General features: G+C 43.1%; 1 protein-coding gene across 1 annotated transcript in view; it reads right to left on the minus strand.

Moving 5' to 3' along the window:
• Positions 1–20,608, minus strand: part of tnfrsf21 (tumor necrosis factor receptor superfamily, member 21) — a 73,249-nt gene extending 52,641 nt beyond the window's left edge. Inside the window, exon 1 of the mRNA XM_048531691.2 lies at positions 20,081–20,608. Coding sequence (XP_048387648.2) covers positions 20,081–20,164 — 84 coding nt within the window. The 5' untranslated portion in view covers positions 20,165–20,608. The remainder of the gene's footprint in view (positions 1–20,080) is intronic.
• Between the last annotated feature and the right edge of the window lie 475 nt (positions 20,609–21,083).

Genomic DNA, 21,083 nt, shown 5'->3' on the forward strand with positions numbered 1-21,083 from the left:
CCAAAACACAGCCTGAAGGAGAGCAAATGGTACTTATGGAAAGGAAATGGTTCTGAAATGCAATAGCAAACAAGATAGACAGGTCTTCAAAGCTGAAAGCATGCACTGTGGGCAGTTCCAAGATGTCAGATAGAATGTGGCAGAGGATCTAAACAAAAATCTTTGCATTCTTCTTAAAAATGTAAGTTGTGGAGCTGTGCTGAAGAACAACATTCTTTAATCAACTCTACCATCAGTTGTGGTCAAACTTAAAATCCACATTTCAAAGTAAAATCCACAAGCAGTTAGAGCTGTTTGGATTAACTAAGAACAGTCAGTACACATTTATTAAAAAGCACATCAAGTTTGAAAAATTTAACTAGATTGACCAAGGCATACTCTAGCTATTACACAGATGGACAGAAAAGTATTCAACCAAGTATCTCAAAAAAAACAAGGAAAAATTCAAATGTATGAGAGAAGCACCGTAACATCATGTGCACAGTTAGCCAATGGATAGCAAACAAAAAGTGTTAAGCATGCAAAGGTTGGAAGCAATGCAGCCCAGAGTTTGTGCTGAGTCCACCTCTGCTCTCACTTACACCAGCATTAATTGATGCAAGGGAACTTTTTTTTTAATTGATTGAATTTTTTTTGCTAATCCCCAGTAGTCAAGTAGGTGGGGTGAGCCACTGCAATTTCCTAGATTTTCGCTGGCTTCAATTTTGCTGAATCTTCTGAATAGTCAGACAAATGCTACCTTGGTATCAAGTCACTCATGGTTAGACAGTACTGTAAATTTACAAATTGCTTGGCCAGCAGTGAGGAGAACGGTTTTACATGATAATTGCTGGAGCCAAAAGAAAAAAAATTGTCATCGCATGGCCGAGGCAAAGAACACTGCATGTTTGAAGGCGAAGGTGGATAAGTGCTTAAAGCATTGCAAACCATACTCATTTTTATTGTATTTTTCCCACTTGAGCACATAAACAATTATGCTTGACTTTCCAGTGCACTAGAGGTGGAGCTGTACTGCCACAAGTGTTAACGTTTGGCAGGGATGCTAAAACAATGCCCATTTAGGTGAACGTACAGACCCCACTGCACAATTTGGAAGAACAGCAGGTGAGGTTATGTGCACAATATTTCTCTCTCAAGTGTGACTAAAAGTATCTGGTTATTATCACAATGTCAGCAAGAAACTGACTACATTTGAATACTGCTTCACAGGCTTTGTGAGTACATTAGGATATCTTACAGTCCTGAAGGGTTCAACAGAGAAGCTAATTTTGTTTTCTCTTCAGAGTCACTATTTGAACAGCCCAAGTTTACCACTAAACTGAAACTAGCGAACCTGAGACAAGCAACATGAGAGATAATGGGAACTGCAGGAGCTGGAGAATCCGAGATAACAGAGTGTGGACCTGGATGAACACAAGCCAAGCAGCAACTTAAGCACAAAAGGTGGCATTTCAGGTATCGACCCTTCTTCAGAAATGGGGGAGGGGGACAGAAGATGGATAGAGAAGATAGGTGGAGTGGAAACAGACCAGTCAAAGAGGCAGGGATGGAGCCAGTAAAGGTGAGTGTAGGTGGGGAGGTAGGGAGGAGATAGATCAGTCCAGGGAGCAGGATGAGGTTAGGGGGTAGGAGATGGGGGTGGGGCTTCAGGTGGGAGGAGGGGATAGGAAGGACAGGTTAGGAAGACAGAGACAAGCTGGGCTGGTTTTGGGATGTGGTGAGGGGGCTGGTGGAGATTTTGAAGCTTGTGAAGTGCTCTACATCATCAAGGCCAGATGCCAACACTCCAAAACCTCCTCCTACTGACCCCTTGACGATAACCCCAGCCCTCACCACCAAACCATCATCTCCCAAACCATCCACAACCACATCACCTCAGGTGACCTCCCACCCACCACCTCCGTCATCGTTCCCCAACCCTACACTGCCCGCTTCTATCTCCTTCCCAAAATCCACAAACCTGCCTGCCCTGGTCAACCCATTGTCTCCACCTGCTCCTGCCTCTACCTATCTCCACTCCATATTCTCCTCCATGGTCCAGGAGCTCCCTACCTATGTCTGTGACACCACCACACCCTCCACCTCCTCCAGAACTTCCAATTCCCTGGGCCCCAGCACCTTACCTTTACCATGGACATCCAGTCCCTATACACCTGCATTCCCAATGCAGATGGCCTAAAGGCCCTCTGCTTCTTCCTGTCCCACAGGCCCGATAGTCCCTCTCCAGTGACTCCTTCATCCACTTAGCCGAACTCGTCCACACCCTCAACAACTTCTCTTTCAATTCCTCCCACTTCCTACAGACAAAAGGGGGTGGCCAGGGGTACCTGCATGGGCCCAAGCTATGCCTGTCTCTTTGTAGATTATGTGGAACAACCCATCTTCTGTACCTACACTGGCCCTATCCCCCACCTTGTCCTCCGTTACATCGATGACTGTATCGGCACCGCCTCGTGCTCCCACGAGGAGCTCGAACAGTTCATCCACTTCAACATCTTCCACCCCAACCTTAAGTTCACCTGGAACATCTCTAATACCTCCCTCTCCTTCCTGGACCTCTCCATCTCTAGCAACCACTGAGAAACCAATATCCATTTCAAGCCCACCGACTCCCATAGCTACCTAGAATATACCTTCTCCCACCCACCTTCCTGTGAAAATGCCATCCCCTATTGCCAAATCCTTCACCTGCACCGTATCTGATCCCAGGATGAGGCATTCCACTCCCGCACATCTCAGATGTCCTCGTTTTCAAAGACTGCAACATCGCCCACTTCCCCCCCACAGTGGTCGAGGGCATTCTCAACCATGTCTGCCGCATTTCCCGCAACTCATCTCTCACAACCCCGCCCTGCAATAACAACCAAAACAGAATCCCTCTTGTCCTCATGCACCAACCTCCAGATTCAATGCATCATTCTCCGCCACTTCTGCCATCCGCAATCTGACCCCAAAGACATTTTCCCCTCCCCACCCTTGTGTGCCTTCCAGAGGGAACGCTCTCCGTGACTCCCTTGTCTGTTCCACACTCCCCTCCAGCCCCACCTCATCTGGCAGTTTCCCGTGCAACCGCAGGAAGTGCTACACTTGCCCCCTCGCCTCCATCCCAGGCCACAAGAGGGCTTTCCACATCAAGCACATGTTCATCTGCTAATGTGGTATACTGCATCCGCTGTTCCCATTGTGGCTTCCTCTACATCAGGGAAACCAGGCAGAGTCTTGAGGACCACTTTGCAGAACACCTATGCTCGGGTCGCACCAAACAACTGCACCTCCCAGTCATGAACTATTTCAATTCCCCCACTCATTCTGCAGAGGACATGTCCAACCTGGGCTTCCTGCATTGCCACAACAATGCTACCCAAAGGTTGCAGGAACAGCAACTCATTCTGCTTTGATACCATTGGGCAGCAGGGTTCCCATGTGGACTTCACAAGCTTCAAAATCTCCCCTCCCCCAACTGCATCCCAAAACCAGACCAGCTCGTCCCCTCCTCCCACGTCAAGCCCCACCCCCTTGACCTGTCCCATCTCCATGGACAGACCTACTTCCTCCCTACCTACACTCACCCCTACTGGATCCATCCCCACCTCTTGGACCGATCTGTCTCCTCTCCATCTAACTTCTCCTCTATCCATCTTCTATCCACCAGCCCCTGTCTATTTATTTCAAATCCCCCTTTCCCTCCCCCATCTCTGCCTTCCTGCTCCTCTGATGCTGCTTGGCTTGCTGCGTTCATCCAGGTCTACACCTTATCTCAGATTCTCCAGCATCTGCAGTTCCTACTACCTCTGAAACAAGCAAAATGTGCATGGTTGAGGATGACTGTCCCTTGTATAAAATCTGCCCTAATTCACGTTATATCTCAAATCCTAACCAGCAAGAAAACTAGGCCCAAGCAGTGGCACATGCAACTGATGAAGCAATGAAAATGCAAATACTGTGAGTATTTTGTAAGTCAAACCTCTCAATTATTACCAAAACAAATTGTATTAAATGGTACACACATCCTATCAATCATGATACAAGTATTTAAGACAGCAAACTCTTGATCCAAAACCATTAGAATTATCTAACTATGTGGAAACAGAGCCACAAGATAAACAAAGAGTCAAGATTTTTGAGGTGAAATAATAACAAATGACTCTAAAATGAACCGAAGTTATCTGACAGAGAAAGCTAAGTAAAAGGCGGCATGGTGGCTCAGTGGTTAGCACTGCAGCCTCACAGCACCAGGGACTCGGGTTTGATTCCAGCATTGGGTAACCGTATGTGGAGTTTGCACATTCTCCCCATGTCTGCGTGGGTTTCCTCCGGGTGCTCCAGTTTCTTCCCACAGTCCAAAGATGTGCAGGCTAGGTGAATTGGCCAAGCTCAATTGCCCATAGTGTTCAGGGGCGTGTGGGTTATAGGAGGATAGGCGTGGGTGGGACGCTCAAGGGGCGTCGTGGACTTGTTGGGCCGAAGGGCCTGTTTCCACACTGTAGGGAATCTAATAATTTACCGTGTAGTAACCATAAGTGTGGCCATTGCTTAAAACAAACATCAGTAATGTTACACTCAGGAAAGATTCACTAGAAGCAATATAACAATCTGTAAAGTTGTTTTCATATCAACATAGGTAAGAACGGCACGTGTTCTTATTCTACACAATGTTTCAAATTTCAGATTTGTTACAACTGAAAGGCTTATTTTGAAGTGACCAAGGCAGGACTCTGTAGAAGCATATTTCAAAGCAAAAGCAAAGCTTTGCTCACAGTCATATCAGTGCCAATGAAAATTTCCAATTATATTTATGCAACACCAGAAATATTCCAACTGCATCAAAAAGTATTCACTGTTACATAGGATGATAGATTATATCAAGAGCTTAGTCAAAAATATGGTATTTTAAGGAATGCCTTAATGAAGGAGAGAAAGAAAGACAGCAAGACAGACGCAAAGAAGCACATCTACATCTTAAAACCAAGACAATGGAAGACACTGCTGCAACAGTGCAGCAATTAAAATTGGAGATGCTCAAAAGACCAGAATGAGAGCGGCAAAGCTATCTCAAAGCACCATTAGGTTGGAGGACACTTAAAAAAAGAGAGGAGCAAAGCCATGGAAAATTTTGAAAACAAAAATGCAGATTTTAAAATCAAGATATTGCTGGACCAACAGCCCGGGTAGGCCACCAGTTTTGGATGGTGTGAAGTTTACAAAAGTTAAAATATGGGTTAATAATCCAAATATATTGGAATAGGCAAATCTAAGGAGGTAAAAGTAGTTGGTCTCAGCGATGGTGTAAAGTGTTCATAAATTGATCTCGGGCCTAAATGAAACAATGTCCTAAACAGACTGGCTTAACCTTCGACAGTTGCCGAGGGGAGGTTGAGGCCAGTAGTAAGGGTACAGATTTTGCAGGTGGCCAGTGGCCTTTTATTTTTTTTTTGGGGGGGGGGGGGGGGGGGAGGGAGGAAAGAGAGAGAACCAAAACCAGCAACTTGAATTCTGAATTGTGTTAAAACTGAAGATGTTCACCTTGCACACATTAATTTACACCAAGAAGGATGGCTCTTGATCAACGACTTGAATCCAAATGCCTGAGTCAGTGCCATGGAGAATGATCCCACACTAGTGCAAAGCTCAAACAGCTTCCTTTTGTTTGCACAGAATAGATCCTTGCGTATGAATGGATATGGCTTCTGACAAGCATAAGCTGTACAATGATTTCAATCTTCTCAATATTGAATTGGAGGATATTTCTGTTCACTCACCAGAGGAAGTGGAGTAAGCAGTCTAATAATTGGCCACAGTGGAAAATCACTGTGGGCCGAAGGGCCCATTCCTGTGCTGTACAGTTTGCTATCAAGATGGTCAATGGTTTGGATCATTTTCATTAACCAAGAAGTCTGGACATACTTCCATTATATACTTCAGCTCTTACAGGAGAAAAGAAAACATTGTAATGATCTAAAACATGCAATTTTTATGTCTTGCACATGCTCACATCAAGTGCACTTCAGGTACACTTGATACCATGGTCAGAGAATTAAGTTTAAAATTAATGCGAGGGTGTGTGCTAACAGTAGATTTCTGGAATAGAACTCAAATCAAATATATGGTAATGTAACTCTCATGCAAATGCAAAAACTTCGTTCGGAATTTTCGGAAAAAACTCAATTTGGAACAAGTCATCTTCTGTAACAAATGCCTTTTTCCAAATTCTCTGGGGAACTTACAGTTAATGAAAAGGTGAAGCAATAAGACTGAATGGTACTCTTTCAACTCTAGAGATTGGATTCAAAGGATTTGATGGGATTAAGATTAAAATTATCCCTTAAACTTGTCATAAAAAATTAATGTGGAATAAGTTCTGGCACTGCCTGCTCAATTCCTCGTGTTTATATCCCACAATATAATGCTGTCCTCAAATTGGCTGGAATTGGAACTATGTTTCAAATCGTTGACGGATATGAAGTTTCATTAGCCACAGGAAATAACTACAGCTAGAAATACTAAATTAAAGTTAATCATTGAAAGAACAGCTATCAGCAACAACATGCTTTCTAAACTGAAAATATACTGAGAATGCAATATGGATCCTGCACACTTCTTGAAATATATTTTAAAATAATAATTTCAAAGTATTTTTGGATACAGCCAAATACAGCACCAAACATGCCAAAAAACACACTTGATGTTGACACTTTCTTGGTTATTCAGTCACTTTTACAAAAAAAAGGGCTTCTGTAGACTGCCTAACCTATATATTTGTTCAAACTACTAATGGGAATTGCACATGGAATTGGTCACGACGACTTAGTCCCTGTACAGTTCAACAGTCAACATTCACAATCTCTAGCTTACATAAGACAAATCACTTGGACAAAACTGAACCACAACACAGATTTGGTTGAGTGGCAGAAAGGTGGCAAATGAAGTACAAGGTGCAAGGTTACACATTTAGAAAAGGACAAACAAACCAAGAGAAGATACAACAAAATGTACTGTTTTCAGAGAAGTAGAGGAAGTGAGCAGTCTTAGAATGCATATCCAACAATCACTGAAGGTAGCAGGACAGATAAAAAGTGGTGAAAGCAGCATACAAAATGCACTCCATAATTAGGCAAGGCACTGAATAATAAATAAAGTCACTGATTCGGCCATTTCTGGAATTGTGTGTACAGTTCTGGTTGCCAGGACATCACTGCTGTAGACACAGTGGAGATTTGCAAGGGCATGAACATGGCAGGTGAAGAAAGATTGGATAGGATAAGATTGTTTTGCTTCAGAAGAGAAGGCTGAGAAGGAGAATTAATTGCGGTGCAAAAAAATAACAAGGGGCATGTCTTGCGCATATAAGCTACCAATTCCCCCTAGAAAAGAGGTCATTTGCCTGGGTATACAGATTTAAGATCATCAATAGAAGAGGAGTCGGGAGAGGGAACCAAAAGTTTTTTCTTCAAGGAGTGGTGAGTGTGTGGAATTCACTGTTCAATTTGTTGGTTGAGGCATTTGAAAGGAACTTGCACCTGAAACAGCAGAGCCCTCAAGATAGTGGAATAGTTGGCTAGTTTAATTAGCCAGCGTAGACAATGAGCTGAATGCCCTATGTGTGCTGTAACTTTTTTTTTAAATGGTTCCTTGTGTCAGTCCACTAAATAAACACATGCAGACACATTTTTATAAGTAGGCACACAACCAAGTTATATATTTTACACACCTGATACCTTAAAAAGCAACACCTTCAAAAAATAATCCTTCCATAAATAAGGCCTTGTGTAATACCACTTTTGATGAAGATCCTTTTGTAATTCAAAACGTGATTATCAAAAATTTAGCTCTAAACGAAGCATTTGAAAAGCTGTACTAGCAACCTGGTAATCAGTTTATTCGCAGAACTTGCCTTTCAGAGTGGTCTCTTCAAACCACAGAAGTGCCCCAGATAAAGCTATCCCATCCCCAACAGTTTAGATTTACTGTGTGTACATCATAAGTAAATGGAAAGATGTCACCAATAATGGCCAACAAAAAAAAAGTAAAGTATTCTTATTGCAACACTAATATTATGAAACATTTCAAGAGACTTCACAGGAGAATTACATCATAAAATATGTTGTAATACTATTGTATTATACAAGATAATAAGCCTCCAGCAAATGGCCAAAACACTGCTCAAAGAAATAAGTTATAAAGATTGTTTCAGAGAAGAAGAGTTAAAGGCTGCATTCTCATGTGTTCAGAAGAGGCATTAATGGTCATGTACAGACAGGAGCTTTTGGTAGGTCACTTAATTAATTTGCTAGATAATTCGTTATCAATGTTTGTTGACCAGAATCCATTCAGATGCAACAGATTCTTCGATCCTTGCACAGGCATCCTCTAAGTAACAAACAAGTCTTCTTCATACCTCACAAGTACAGGCAAAGCACAAGACAAAGCAGGAAAAAACAGACTGCAGCTTTGATTCCTGGTCTCAATCAAATTGCTGAATTTTAACAGGACAGTCATTGAGACTGTATTATTGGTTTTCAGCCCTGTCCCACCTGAATCGACAAATAATCCGAACACTGCTTTCCTTTCTTCCCTGGCCTTCACGCCTCCTCCTTCAATCCCAGTAATTTTAATCTCCTAAATAAAACAATTAATTCCATTCTAAGAAAAAAAACAAAAGTTCAAAAATTGAAATGTGTTAACACTATTAATGTTCGATTCATGTACACATTCAGTTGACTGTAAAAGCAAGATTGTTTCCACCATACAACATAATCCTATAATTACCATAAGTTTATTTGTGGCATTAACATTGCCAAGCTCTCATGTTAATATCAATCTCCAATTTATCTGATACATCTTTGAAGGGACTTGTTGAGCGGTAGTTCATATGTGAAAAAGAAATGCAGCTTCTTATTCACAGCACTAACAGAAATTCAGCTCGCAGTGCCAATCAACATATAGGTCATCTGCAGCTGGCTGCAACTCAAATATGCTCATCAAGACTTGCTATGGTTAGCTCCTGAAAAGGCATAATTTCTAAAAAAAATTCAAGGAAGAGGCCAGTTAAAGAACAAGGCTGGGAGACTAATAATGGGGATCTAGGAAATGGCAGACAGGTTGAATAAATGCTTTGCATCAGTCTTCACAATACAGGACATTAACATCCCCAAATTATTACATTATTAAAGAGCTCGAGGGGGAAGTGGAAATAAAAAATTGTCACTAAAGAAAAACTAAAATATTAATCACAAAAAAAACTACAGAGTACTAACGGGACTAAAGGCATGGTTAGGGTAAATAGACAAAAACCTTTCCCCGGGATTTTGGGGGGGGGGGGAGAAAGAGTCCAAAATTAGAAGGCATAGGTTTAAGTTACAAGGGGAAGGATTTTAAAAAAGACCTATGGGGCAACTTTCTCACGCAGAGGGGGGTACATTGTGGAATGGCATACCAGAGGAAGTGGTGGAGGCTGGTAAAATTACAACATTTAAAAGGCATCTGGATCAGTATATGACCAGGAAGGTTTGAAAAGGGATATGAGCCAGATGTTGGCAAATATGACTATATTAAATTTACAATATTTGGTCAACATAGATAAGTTGAACCAAGGGTCTGTTTCCATGCTGTATATCCCTATGACTCTCATAGAAGATCTGAATATTACTTAAAGGGAGAAGACTACCGAAAGCTGCAGTACAGTAGGACTGGGGTGGGGGGGGGGGTGTTCTTGATGTATGCTTCACAACAAGCTAGCATCCAGGATCGGTATAAATCATTACTGCAGAGGGCTACAAATTTGGGTAAAGTATATTCAAAGTGGAGATAGTAAAAAAACAGTTTAAGCAAGGATTGTAGGGAAAAGGCACTAAAGTCGAGTTTAGGACAATCAGATCAGACCAATGAGAAGAATGGCTTACTTCTGCTCTTCCAGCTTATTATTTAAAATATCAGTCTCCATGATATGTTTGCCAAGCAAGTCTTCCAAGAATCTGCCAGTGCCTGTGGCAGAATGTGCAAAAAAAAATCACAAATAGGATTCATTATTCTGACTTATCTAATTTCTCAATGGAGTTAATGGGAACTGCAGATGCTGAAGAATCCAAGAAAACAAAAGAAAGTGTAGGGCTGGATGAACACAACAGGCCAAGTAGCATCTTAGGAGCACAAAAGCTGACATTTCGGGCGTAGACCCCTCATGAGAAAAGGGGGATGGGGAGAGGATTCTGAAATAAATAGGGAGAGGCAGAGTGAAGATGGATAGAGGAGAAGATAGGTGCAGAGGAGAGTATGGGTGGGGAGGTAGGGAACGGATAGGTCAGTCTGGAGAGGACGGACAGGTCAAGGGGGTGGGATGAGGTTAGTAGGTAGGAAATGGAGGTGCGGCTTGAGGTGGGAGCAAGGGATAGGTGAGAGGAGGAACAGGTTAGGGAGGCGGGGACAAGCTGGGCTGGTTTTGGGATGCAGTTGGGGGAGGGGTGATTTTGAAGCTGGTGAAATCCACATAGATGTCATTGGGCTGCGGGGTTCCCAAGCAGAATAAGAGTTGCTATTCCTGCAACCTACGGGTGGCATCATTATGGCACTGCAGGAGGCCTAGGATGGAAATGTAGTCCAAGGAATGGGGCGGGGGGGGGGTGGGGAAAGAGAGTTGAAATGATTCGTGACTGGGAGGTGCAGTTGTTTATTGCAAACCAAGCGTAGATGTTCTGCAAAGTGGTCCGCAAGCCTCCGCTTGGATTCCAGGCCCCGAAGCGTCAGCTTTTGTGCTCCTAAGATGCTGCTTGGCCTGCAGTGTTCATCCAGCCACACTTTGTTATCTCAGTGGAGTTGACAGTTTTGCAGATGGAACAGCAAGCAAGAATCCATGAAAGCACCTAGTCCAGACTCAAAATTTACATTTCAATTGCATAGATTGGTGTGATGCATTTGTACGGATATATTTTTATAAATACCTATTTGCCAGTCAGTCATCCTGAGGAAGTGGGAGAAGCTTGATAAAATGCACTACTTTTTTTTAAAAAGTTTGGCAGGGGCCTTTTAAAAGGAATTTTTTTTGTTAAAATTGCATGACTATTGTTACTATTGAATTAACAAACTGGAAAATTTAATTCAAATGAAAATCTAACTTAACAGAAGCCAAGAAATTACTTGGAGATCTCAGGTTTAACATGCAAAAAACAAAAAACACCTGTACTTTAGATTTCAGGACAATATGAAGAAACTAAGAGAGTAGCAAATGTAGAATCTAAAATCATCTATATAGTTCAGACGTTCAGTTTCAGCAGGTTTGCAAATCCACAATTGATATATGGATTGATGTGGAAAAGACAGCAAATATGTCTTAAAAGGATTAAAGAACTGTAAAATTAATGTACATAGAATGCATGTAGCAAAACTTGTGATTCGAGAGCTGTCAAGTATGAACTTAACAAGTCAGAAACACCTTGGCCTCTATGGAAATTCTGGCAATTTCCCAAACACATTTGTATAAAAAGATTTACTACAATATGTTCTTGATACTTTTGGGGGTCACAAATAGAAATTTTTGGACAAGCTCAATAAGTCTGGCAGCACCTGTGGAGATAAATCAGAGCTGATGTTTTAGGCCAAGTGACCCTTCCTCAAAACTCAAATTCAGAGTTCTGAGGAAGGGTCACTTCACCCAAAACATCAGTCCTGATTTCCCTCCAGGTGCTGCCAAATCTGCTGAGCTTTTCCAACAATTTCTATTTTTGTTTCTGATTTACAGCATCTGCAGTTCTCTTGGTTTTCATTGTCTAGAACTAAATGTGAAAAGACATTTGTAAATTCATTTTATTTGAAATTACAGGCCTGTATTTGTGAACTCTTGTTTGATTTCGGAACAATTGATTTATTGCACTGAAGCTCTCTTCTTTCCAGTAATGTTGCATCTGGAAGAGTTTCTAGCTGAAAAATTTTAAAATTCAGAGTAACTCAATGTGGACTTCATATTGCCTTTTGCTCTCCTCATTCACAGTCAATATGACCACAAAGCTCTTCATTTACAGCTGATAAAATAACACACATCTGCTTTTAGAATCAGTGACTTTCCTTAATTGGTTGCTAAATGCAGTTCACGTCATTCGTCATAAACTACAAAGACTCTTCCCATGGCCTAAATGCTTATATCTTCATTTGATCTGGAACATCCGAACAATGACAGCAGGTATACCCACACAAGTTAGCTCAAACGAGCCAGCAAGAGCGAGAGCGTCACTAGGGACAAAAATGTCCAAAAACTTCTTTAGATAAAAGAAGCATGCAAAGTACCTTTTACAGTCTGTAGTGAAATACAAATACGTCTAGGACACTCCAAATCAGTCTAATTATTAGACTTGAAGATAGTAACATTGATTTTCTGTTTGTTTATCTTTTGTTACCATCAAGATTTTGAGCCAATGTATTTGTATCAAATTATCAAAGTGACCTTATCATTTCAATATTCAATTCAATGAGCACATGTAACAAATTGGAGTTGGTACAACAGAACATGACCTTGCTGGATCATGCACATATGAAGCAAAGCCAAGGACTAAGGTAAATTATTTTCCAATGTGATCCCATTTTAACTAACCACCACCATCAAGCAAAGCGAGGAACAGGCGACACTTCAAAAGTTAGTGATCTAAGATGCCAACAGAACAGTAAAAACAAATAACATTTAGCATGCTATTAAATGCCACACATTTTAGATCAACTTACAAGTCATATTGACAGGATGCTGTGAATTGTTAAAATACATTGCAAATTTGCTAATCTCACTAAATCTCTCTACCTCTCCACCTAAACTCCAACTCCACCACTCACTCTCCTCCTCCTCCTATCTTCACCTCACTCAACCATCACCTCAAGCTCTCTCAATGTATCAGCTAACTGATCAGCACACGCGGGGCTTCCAAGCAATGGTGTGGCCCCCACAGCTTAGGGGCAACCTCGCTCCTGTCTGTTCTGCACTTCAGCCCTGAAGATCCCACTTCTCTCCCATTTCATGGCCTCACCCACTTCTCAATTCTGACAGTCCCCAAACATCCTCCCTTTTCATCCTGCTAGTTCTCTCTTCTTGCCCACACCATCCACACTCACTTCCACCAATATCATACCTTATCCTCTCCAACACATTCCCCATTCCCACAATGGCCTAATTCCTCGCTTGCATTCCTGTTCATATCATGGCCCCATCACACCCACACCCCTCACATCCCCGTCACCTACATGCCTCTCCTTCCATCCACACCTCACACGTTCCCTCTCCCACTCCATCATGATCCTCATCCAATACCCCTACCCTCCTGTTCTCTACCATGACCATCAAACGTGCCCTACCATGCCTCTGCCTCTCACCTCTTCCACCTTCTACTACACCAATGACATGAAAAACCTACATGACATTTTTCTTCCCCATAACAGACAAATATGTCAATGGCAATAAATGGTAGGTATAGTGAAAAGGAAAAGTGTTGCTTCTGCTTCTCAAAATATTGTTCTCCAATCTTCTTTGTAGGGGACACAGGGTTTTAGTATACCACTTACAGTAGATGCAGTGTACACCACAACTGTCAGAAATACTTCAATAAAGTACCAAAACAATAGTATCTGAGTTGATGAATGGGTACGGAATTAAAAAACAATAAGTTTATTAAAAACCGGCTTTAAACAAAAATAGTCAACACAATTTTGCAGATTATTTGGAAATATAGAGTGGGAGAGCTGAATGAAGTAGGGTCCAAATTTGCAATTTGGAAGCTAATTAAATTACTCTAAGTCAGCTTCCAAAGTGGCTGATAAAATGGAGGCATCAGCATTGTTGGTGAGAGATTTAAAAGCATGTAATTGGGGACAGATTGTGGTTCACTGCTGAAAGCCATAAAAACTAATGGCAAATGGGCTTTTGTGGTCCATGAAAGCAAATGATTTGATCGACTTAATGGCATGAGAAATTCTCAGTCAATTCTCAGTTCAGTGCTGTGCATAGTTTTGCTCCTGCTTCCCCCTGAAACATTGCTACAGGAAGGTGGCGACCAAAAGAAATGGCAGAGTTAATCATTAGTACACTGTTTAGTTTTCTCCCCCCTCTGGATCTCTTTATGTTAAATAGATTAAACACTTCCATCAAATCAATCTAAAAATGAAGGAAATGGACACAGTTTTTTTTCAATTTGAGGGATTAAACATGGTATTTGAAATCAAGTTAAAAAAAACTGTTTACAGAGAGTTGAGGTTGTGGAATTACTTAAGTTGGAGTTGAGTTGAGGTTGAGTTAGGATTGACTTGGATATCTACACTGATTCCCAAGCTCCACCATTCCTGAGGTTGCCATGAAAGTAAATGAATCAAAGTACACAAATTCTACCATTACGTCTGTGATGAAATCAGCTTGACAGAAAACACTGACTAGGTTCCTGTACTTCACAGGAACCATTATTTCTTACAAATAATTATTTCTAATCATTAAGTAAAACTAAGAACCCCCAAAACACAATCATTGGAGTTGAAACTTTAAACCGCTTTAAAATCTCCACCCAGGCAAACAAAAACACCTTTGGTCTTATGGGTGGAGAAAAAAAATTGGAGAAAGTCCAAGAGCGCCAATCCACAGAGTTCGATGAAATGTTGCTTCTCAAAACATTGTTCTCCGATCTTCTTTGTAGGGGACACAAGGGTTTTGGTACGCCAGTTCCAAAGTCTCTCACTTACTTACTGGACAAAAACAACAGCTTGCAGCAACTGGTGTGAAATATTAACTGGCTTTCTTCAGGCACCACAGAAAGGAGCTCAAAAGCTACTCTTCCAGCAATATGGAAACTCCTTGCACTGTCTTGTTCACCTCTAGTTACCTAGGGGCCAGAGAGTCATTGTCAAGTGATGACTTCCAACACCCACAAATGGTCACAATTACAAATCAACCAGCTACCTGTTCCAGGCTAAATCTCACCCTTCATACACACGTCCCAGTGCCATGTTATCCATAGCTTCTCTCCCAGTGCGTGAGATGAAGCAGTAGTGTAAACACAGTTGGCAATGAGCTCCAGTAACTTGGTTGTAAAGGCACAAAAATTCCTTCCATGGTGCTTGGTTTAAAACAGTCCTTCTTATCCATTTCATTCCACAAAACAATAAAGAAAATTAAGAAAGATGCAATTTTTACACATGAAGCAGAGATGACACCAAAATGTAATGGATTAGAACATAGAACATAGAACAGTACAGCACAGAACAGGCCCTTCAGCCCACAATGTTGTGCCGACCATTGATCCTCATGTATGCACCCTCAAATTTCTGTGACCATATACATGTCCAGCAGTCTCTTAAATGACCCCAATGACCTTGCTTCCACAACTGCTGCTGGCAACGCATTCCATGCTCTCACAACTCTCTGCGTAAAGAACCTGCCTCTGACATCCCCTCGATACTTTCCACCAACCAGCTTAAAACTATGACCCCTCGTGCTAGCCATTTCTGCCCTGGGAAATAGTCTCTGGCTATCAACTCTATCTATGCCTCTCATTATCTTGTATACCTCAATTAGGTCCCCTCTCCTCCTCCTTTTCTCCAATGAAAAGAGACCGAGCTCAGTCAACCTCTCTTCATAAGATAAGCCCTCCAGTCCAGGCAGTATCCTGGTAAACCTCCTCTGAACCCTCTCCAAAGCATCCACATCTTTCCTATAATAGGGCGCCCAGAACTGGACGCAGTATTCCAAGTGCGGTCTAACCAAAGTTTTATAGAGCTGCAACAAGATCTCACGACTCTTAAACTCAATCCCCCTGTTAATGAAAGCCAAAACACCATATGCTTTCTTAACAACCCTGTCCACTTGGGTGGCCATTTTAAGGGATCTATGTATCTGCACACCAAGATCCCTCTGTTCCTCCACGCTGCCAAGAATCCTATCCTTAATCCTGTACTCAGCTTGCAAATTCGACCTTCCAAAATGCATCACCTCGCATTTATCCAGGTTGAACTCCATCTGCCACCTCTCAGCCCATCTCTGCATCCTGTCAATGACCCGCTGCAGCCTACAACAGCCCTCCACACTGTCAACGACACCTCCGACCTTTGTGTCGTCTGCAAACTTGCTGACCCATCCTTCAATTCCCTCGTCCAAGTCATTAATAAAAATTACAAACAGTAGAGGCCCAAGGACAGATCCCTGTGGAACTCCACTCACCACTGACTTCCAGGCAGAATATTTTCCTTCTACTACCACTCGCTGTCTTCTGTTGGCCAGCCAATTCTGTATCCAAGCAGCTAAGTTCCCCTGTATCCCATTCCTCCTGACCTTCTGAATGAGCCTACCATGGGGAACCTTATCAAATGCCTTACTGAAGTCCATATACACCACATCCACAGCTCGACCCTCATCAACTTTTCTAGTCACATCCTCAAAAAACTCGATAAGGTTTGTAAGGCATGACCTACCCCTCACAAAGCCGTGTTGACTGTATTTGATCAAGCCATGCTCTTCCAGATGGTCATAAATCTTATCCCTCAGAATCCTTTCTAACACCTTGCAGACGACAGACGTGAGACTTACCGGTCTATAATTGCCGGGGATTTCCCTATTTCCTTTCTTGAAGAGAGGAATTACATTTGCCTCTCTCCAGTCCTCAGGTACGACTCCAGTGGAGAGCGAGGATGCAAAGATCTTCGCAAGTGGTGAAGCAATTGCATTTCTCGCTTCCCAAAGCAGCCGAGGACAAATCCGATCCGGGCCTGGCGACTTGTCAATCTTAATGTTTGACAAAATTTTCAGCACATCAGCTTCGTCTATCTCTATCCATTCCAGCATGCACACCTGCTCTTCAAAGGTTTCATTCACTACAAAGTTGGTTTCTTTCGTAAAGACAGAAGCAAAAAACTCATTTAGGGCTTCCCCTACCTCCTCAGGCTCCACACACAAGTTCCCTATGCTATCCCTGATCGGCCCTACTCTTTCTTTGACCATTCTCTTATTCCTCACCTAAGTGTAAAATGCCTTTGTGTTTTCCCGGATTCCTTCTGCCAAGCCTTTCTCGTGCCCCCTCCTGGCTCTCCTCAGACCATTTTTGAGCTCCTTCCTTGCCTGCATGTAATCCTCTCTAGCTGAACTTGACCCTAGCTTCCTCCACCTTATGTAAGCTACCTACTTCCTTTTCACTAGAAGCTCCACCGCTCTCGTCATCCAAGGTTCCTTAATCTTACCCCTTCTTGCCTGTCTCAGAGGGACATATTTACTCATCACTCCCAATAACTGTTCTTTAAACTGTCTCCACATGTCTATAGTTCCCTTACCATGGAACAACTGCTCCCAGTCCATGCTTCCTAACTCATGTCTAATCGCATCATAGTTTCCTCTTCCCCAATTAAATATCCTCCCATTCTGCCTAATCCTCTCCTTCTCCATAGCTATGTAGAATGTGAGGCAGTTATGGTCACTATCACCAAAATGCTCTCCCACAAGATCTGATACCTGCCCCGGCTCGTTTCCGAGCACCAAGTCTAGAATGGCCTCTCCCCTCGTCGGCCTGTCAACGTACTGCGTTAGGAAACCCTCCTGAACACACCTTACAAAAACAGCTCCATTCAAATCTTCTGCTCGAAGGAGGTTCCAATCAATATTAGGAAAGTTAAAGTCACCCATTACAACAACCCTACTGCGTGCACACTTTTCCAAAATCTGTCGACCTATGCTTTCTTCCATCTCCCTGCTGCTATTGGGGGGCCTGTAGTAAACCCCTAACGAGGTGACTACTCCCTTGCTGTTCCTAATTTCCACCCATACTGACTCATTAGTTAAGTGGTAGAACAAAAACTGCATAAAAGGTGATTTGGAATCAAGACAGACACACAAATTCAGGAAATTGAGATATGGACTTTCATGACAGCAGGAGTGCAGTGTCAGTTACCTGACAGAAGGTCCCCGAGATGGCCAACCTTTTCTTCTAGAGTTTGGGAGGGGTTAGACAGAGAGAAACTGGGAGGTGTGTGTTAAGGAGAAATCAGGTCTGCCACCACCAGCAACAGCCATCTGTGAAGGCAGACTGCAATAAAGACCCAACTTAATACTCCACTGCTTTATCACAGGAAAAAAAGCCAAAAAGCTCCATCTCAGACAACTTATGCTCCATCCGTGCTTCACCAGTTCCTATAGTCCTTACCCTACCTTCAAATATGTACCCGTCTACACAGCCTCTTAGCCCTGGGTAAGAACTTAGCATCAACACATGCAGACCCATGTTAGCCATGCAATACCCTTTCTCCTTGCAATCTTCATGTATATGCATACAGAAACCTTAAAAGGTGACTGGCCTTGACACTGGCATCCTGGGTTACCAGAAGCTGAAGACCAGCAGTTGAGGCCTACTTCTCAGGGGATCAAACAGCAAGGACAGCATTTTCCCCCGCTGTGGCAGGGGTCAACAGTAGCAGCAGGATGTCATTTTCAGAGGCCATCCTCTTGCAATCCTACAAAGCTTCCTCCCAGTACACCCAGATCACAGCAATTGGAGCTCCCACAACCATCTCTCCAGCTCAGCAGGCAGGTTACCCTGGTTACCAGGCAACCAGCCATCTTTCTTGCCCTTCTGGAGGGCAGTTAACCCTTTCCACCACGTGGCAAGTTAAGTATCTCTCCAGAGTCAACTCAACCAAATGCTTTTCCTTCACACCTCTCTCTCCCCACTGCGGCAGCGGGGGGGGGGGGGGGGGGGAATCTACCCAAGTGTCAACTGCTGATATAACAACTCCCTCTCCACAAAAATTAGATAACCACTAGAAGCTGTCAATTAAACTTGAAACATATATTCACCCCACTGTGATAATGATGGGTCGAAATCAGTCGAGCTTTTTGACTTCGTATGCATATGCAGCCTCTTGCTCTCTCCCAAACTATCCAAAAGGGGTTTCGTTTCTCTACAAAAAAGGACAAGCTATCTTTCAAAAAAGGAAAAGCTCCAGTTAATATCATCCTTCTCTTGAAAACTGTGCAGTGCACAAGTCCTGGCAAATTGGATATGCTCTTGTACATGTGCAGCTGCCTCCATGGAGTACGGATGCACAAAACACAACTTGCACTGTTCCACCTCCCCAAGTGAAAAAAATCCCAGGTATTACAGTCAGAAGTGCATCTTCTGGAATCAAGCTCCAGGGCTATTTTGGCTGAACTGAAGACTATCAGCGTTGAATTGTAAACAGATGGTTGAACTGCAAAAATTAAAGAAAAATTAATAGAAAAATTAAAGTTGAAAGGGGCAAAAATTGCTAAAACACAGCATCATTGTGTGCAGCAGGACACTTGCTCGAAGCAGAAACTTTGCAACGAATAGGTTTAGCCTTATTCAAAAAGGCTTCAAAACTTTTAGGTTTCTCCAGGAAGCATATCCATACAGTATGCAGACCCCAGACGCCAAACTTTACCGCAATATGACACTGAAATACAGAAAAATTATCGGGTCAAAGGAATTTAAAACGTTTCTTTTGTACACTTGAAAATCAAGTCGATTGCAGCGACATTTCACACAGCAACTGAGACTACCAAAAGCATACTGTAAATTCAAGCATCAATAATCTGATGCAATGACCTGTCATATTTGTGGCCAAACGCATTACATCAGAAGAAATGTTTTGTAGTTAGTCTGATTTACAGGGTTAGCCTGTCAGCAAGTTTGAACTGTCTTGCAAACCAGCAATATCTGCCAGCCTCACATTTTAATATCTGCCACTAGTTGTTCGTAACCGAAAGGCGAAGTTAAAAAGTACCTAAAATATCCAATAACTATCCACAATAGAGCACATCCGTCATAAAACCTACAGCAATGCTATCTTCTGCGGTACATAAGTATCGTTATCCCCGATGTCGAGTTGGAACTGGTGTGCCATCGTCTTATAAAGGAAAACACCAATGCCCTACCCAGCCGCATTCTAGCAACCTATATTCAAAAGAAAAAGCATGAAGCCCTCAACACCTCAAGCTATTCTAAACTGCGGTTTTCCACTTGAAAAGCAAAACCCGTAAATCCGAAACATATCTTTGCCTCCCCAACAGCCCAAACAACAGGGCTCGTGGTAAACAACGGACGGCTCATCCATATGCACTTACCGTCAGAATGCTCCAATGCATCGTCGCTGCGGTCCAAGCTGCGAAAGAAGGAAGAAAGCACCACAACAAGCTAAAAGCTCCCATTGCTGGCAGGGCTAGGCGGTGAAGAGTTCGCTGGTGGCCACTGCCGGAGCTGCCAGGCGTCCATAGCACACACCCTGGTTCATTTTACCGTGTTTGTGTGAGGCGAGTCCCCTCACTCCGCATTGTGCCGGGGCCCCGCTCGACGCACCTCTACTGCGCTAGAATCGGCATCCACCCCCCCATACGGACGGCCGCCGACTGTATCTCGGTTTTTTATTGTTCGGTTATACCGGCGCCCGCCGCCCCACCGCGGCAGAAACCTCTCGCCAGGTCGACGGGCTTCAAGTAGTAGGGAAGAAGCGACTGGTCCTCAATGTCGGTTGCATTTATTCCCATAGCTCCAGCAGTGGTTAGCACAAGCAACACGAGCGAGATCGGGCTGATGTTGAATGAGAATAGACAAGCCGCTGCTACCGCTACTGCTAGCGCAGGGCGGGGCGTGCGCCTCGCGTCATCCACAGAACCTTCCGGGCAACATTCCACTGCCAGCCTGTACCAGTGCGCGCGCCTCCACTTTTTCATCTCTACCACAGACTAAACCAGATCGCACAGCCTGGGTGAAGAAGACAAAGCAAAGTCCCTTTCCATTCCCCACCCACCTTTTTTTGTGTTTTTGTCGCCTTTAGATCGCCTGCTGCCCACTCGGTGGCGGACGATCCTCACAGTTTCCTGTCTGTAGTTACAGCACTGGAGATTATCTCGCAATGTCCTGAGCGTGGATGGAAATGTAGCTTTGTCTTGAAGCTCTTATTTTAACAGGAATTAATAACACCAAGTGCGCAGAAACTCAGCCGCATCTGTACTTAGAACCGGAGTGCAGTGTCCCGAGTCTGGTGTAGCTTCTTCAGGACTCGAAGCAAGAGTACGCCTAAGTTAGAGATTCTACATTAAAATGGCAGTCGTCAAAAACCGATTAGGC

The sequence above is a fragment of the Stegostoma tigrinum genome, chromosome 4, assembly GCF_030684315.1.
Source record: "Stegostoma tigrinum isolate sSteTig4 chromosome 4, sSteTig4.hap1, whole genome shotgun sequence".
In the NCBI taxonomy this organism is placed as follows: Eukaryota; Metazoa; Chordata; class Chondrichthyes; order Orectolobiformes; family Stegostomatidae; genus Stegostoma; species Stegostoma tigrinum.